The sequence below is a fragment of the Dendroctonus ponderosae genome, unplaced genomic scaffold (assembly GCF_020466585.1).
Source record: "Dendroctonus ponderosae isolate FM_Combo_2020 unplaced genomic scaffold, Dpon_F_20191213v2 Dpon_F_20191213_7, whole genome shotgun sequence".
Classification (NCBI taxonomy): domain Eukaryota; kingdom Metazoa; phylum Arthropoda; class Insecta; order Coleoptera; family Curculionidae; genus Dendroctonus; species Dendroctonus ponderosae.
In genome coordinates this window covers 6764388-6767902 of record NW_026018916.1, presented here as the reverse complement: position 1 = coordinate 6767902, position 3515 = coordinate 6764388, and the positions used below count along the sequence as shown (strand labels likewise).

Below are 3515 nucleotides of genomic sequence, written 5' to 3'. Positions count from 1 at the left end.
CATAATTTAATTACTATTCGATGGTTAAAATATTACAAGGTTTCAAACGTGCAGTCAATAAATTCCATTGCATGCTGAAAATGTTTAACAATTAAACTAGAATAAGCATTAATTATTTTTATGCCTGATATGAATCAATGTCAATTACGAAAAAGCACGTGCATGAGACAGCAATACTAATGAGTGCCCTGAAGTTCATAAATATATTTCAAAGGAAATTATAAAACATGACGTGTTATGTTATATAAACGTGTATAAATGTGTTTAATAAACGTGTTATATTTTTAATCTTAATATGGAATGGCTACTCACATTGGTAAGCTGTCCCCATCCCATGGGCTGGAACGTGTCAAGCTTATATGGATCATTAGGGTAGGTGTCCTTAAATTCCGGAGTTCTAGCACCATGTCTTAAAAACTACAAAAATAAAAATTAGCAAACACGTRAGTTACCTCGAAGTTAAGTTACGAAGGAAGAAATTCCCATGGACCACGGCTTCAAAGCCCGAAAAACATTTTTATATGAGGTATCYGAACTTTCAGTTACGTGGAAAAAACTTAAATTAATTTGACTGACAATAAAATCAGATTTTATTTTTTTAACAGTGTGAGCTTGAATTTGCCGTAGGGTATGTATGCCACTTCTGTTGGATCTGTGGACCTTTACAAGTACACAACGTTCTCTTTCAAGAAAAAATACGGGGTCGGCCTGAACCCAATGAACAATATTTAGATCATTTGCAAGTCTCTGCATTGATTTGCCTTTACTGTAATGAGAAATMATAATTTAGAGAATCTTTTTATCTGTTGCAACACCACGAGTTATTTTATCATGCTTTTATGTGAAAGTATGAAACTTATCCAACTCAAASTGTTTATTAGCAGATACATGYGTAATATTGATTTTTCCGGTCAATCAAAAACACGTCGGAATATTTATTTGTCATGAATTTTTTAACATTTCTACTGCAAATAAAAAAAATATATTTAAACTTTACATGATGATTATTCAATTAGAATTTTGAGCGTCATCCGAACACATAGTTGTTAAGGCCCGTATGTACGTATTTTTGTAAACACATCAATTTGGGGTTATGACAATGAAAGTACAAATTATCGTTGACAATGTTGACATTTCGAAAAAAACATTCCTACATTTAACGAATCCCATTGTTACTGGAGTTTTTGATAATTAAGATGCAACAGGTACTCCCTAAACAACCCCAGTCAACATCCCTCGAGGAATGACGCCAATTATGAATCTCCCCGTATAGCAGCACAATGAAAATCGGCTGTTAGAAATTCATTAGCAAAAATTGGCACAAAATGTCTCTCCTTGGGCTACATAGATAATGGAATCCAAATTTCGATAGCGGATATTTGTGTAAACATCATTTTGGTTTTAATAAGAAATGTAATAAATTTGATATGACAATCAACTAAAAAGCCGACCGGAAAAACATGAAATTTGCAATATTTTGAAAAATGTTCCTAACGGGAAAGATATACCGATATATGCCAAGTAATAAAGATTATTATTCAATTCTAAATTGACCTATAGTTTTTTTTCTAAAAAAGTAAGTAGGCAGTTTCCTTAACATTATTTAAACTGTATTATTTGCAACTCATTTCCTTATTTGATCCCAATGGTTTGCTGCTTATTATGTAACAATCCAGTTTTTTACAATTTTTTAGGTATGAAAACTACTTAACATTGACGAACAGGATTTCAAATTCTCGATTATTATTCATCTCAACTGAATTCAGAATTTTTAGACTTCTATTATGAAGAACAAAAGTGGTTCGAACCAGACGGATTAAAATACACTCGCATATACCTACATACCTACATTAATTATCTCTCTGCTACAAAAAGTATGCCGGATTTTTAATACCTTGAGGCTTTCGGGTGGAAAATATTTTAGCTGCGTTAAATTATTCGAAGTGTTAATTCGGCTGGTGTTAATTAATAACGGCCAAGTGATGTCAACTAATTATAAACGGAATTTAGAATTCGCTCATTTCGTTTTTACGGATTTGCTCTAAGTTTGCGTTTTAGCACACATTAAGGTAAATAATATGAACAGGTAGGTGCTGTGTAAAATATTTTTTTAAACCTGCTAAAACTGGCCTGAACTGAAGTTAATCAACAACAGAGATAAATCAACTCTAAAATTGTACCGGATTATCAAAAAACAATAGAAATAAAAACATAAGAAATAAAAGAACTTAGAAAGAAATAAAACTAATTCGAAAAGGTTAATTCGTTCAAAAATATGAAGCAAAGTGCCTAGTTAAAGCACCATATAATTATTTACGACTTTTGGAATGTCAGCATAGATTCTAATTTATCATGTTTTGTATGATCGCACATATCAGATTCATATTAGTGGAAATTTAAGAGTTCAATAATTGGTTCAACGCTTCATTATCTGTTTTAGCCTGGTAATGTTTAATTCCACTGCAATTACAGTCATCAAGCGAATGTTACAATTAATTCCTCTGCTATTTATATCAATAAATAATCAAGTTCTCAATTTTAAGGCAAAAAAAATGTAGCAAATAAAATTAGGAAACTTACCACACTAATTAATCGAAGACTATCGTTATCACTAATCGGCTGACTAGCCACAGCGGTAACGTAAACCAAACCGATGGAAACCAAAAAATTCATATCTAAATAGAAAAGAGCAACTACGAAAATGACAACTATCAAAACTACAAGAATCGTCAAAATTCTAAACATAAGTTAAACTCCCAACTCCCTCATTTTTCTCAATACTGATCAAATGAAATAAATCCCCTCTGGGGCAATGGATTGAATGGAATAATTTTGTTGACTACCGAAAGCAGTTAAACTTGTTTGTACAGTAGTTAAGTTGACAAAAGGGGTTTTAATTGAATTTAGAGATGATTGAGCCCGTTAATATTGTAAGAGTACCACCAGTACCGTACTGAAATCATTGGATTTTTCGCACGAATTTATATCGCTCGTTTTATTGGCAAATAGGGGAACATAGTGCAAGTTCTGTGGTGTACGCTTTTCAGAACCGAACTGTTATCTTATGTCTCCATAAATAGGTCATCGTTCTTCGACAGTGCATGTAATAAGACATCTTTAATTCGTTAGTTTAGTTTTATCAGTTAAATTTGTTCCATTTTTTAAATTTAAATTTAATCGGCATGCCTAGTGGGTTCTGAAAGCGGCAGACCGTAGTGTTCGATGAATCCAATTTTCTCAACAAGCGATCGAAATATCGATATGAAACACGAATAGTCAATTTATGTGGAAATTATTTGACTTTTCTGTATCGATTCAAATTTCATAGTACAAGTACAGGGTGACAAGTTATTACTTTAATTGTGCAAGTAGGGTTTCCTATAAGCAACGTGCAAACTGCAGCACTTATCTTATTTGTCATCCAAAAAGACGAATGAAAATTACGACTTTTCTCGAACTGTATTTCCGATAACACTTGCTTGCGCCAATGGTTACCATTTGAGGTCTTATACTTA

General features: G+C 32.3%; 1 protein-coding gene across 2 annotated transcripts in view; it reads right to left on the bottom strand.

Annotated features, from left to right (window-relative positions):
- Positions 1-3040, bottom strand: part of LOC109534653 (venom acid phosphatase Acph-1) — an 18287-nt gene extending 15247 nt beyond the window's left edge. For both annotated transcript variants that reach the window (XM_048668509.1, XM_019900395.2), the window contains exons 1-2: positions 2581-3040; positions 313-417 (exon numbers count right to left, since the gene is read on the bottom strand). In XM_048668509.1, the coding sequence (XP_048524466.1) occupies positions 313-417; positions 2581-2745 (270 nt within the window). In that variant the 5' untranslated portion in view covers positions 2746-3040. The remainder of the gene's footprint in view (positions 1-312; positions 418-2580) is intronic.
- Between the last annotated feature and the right edge of the window lie 475 nt (positions 3041-3515).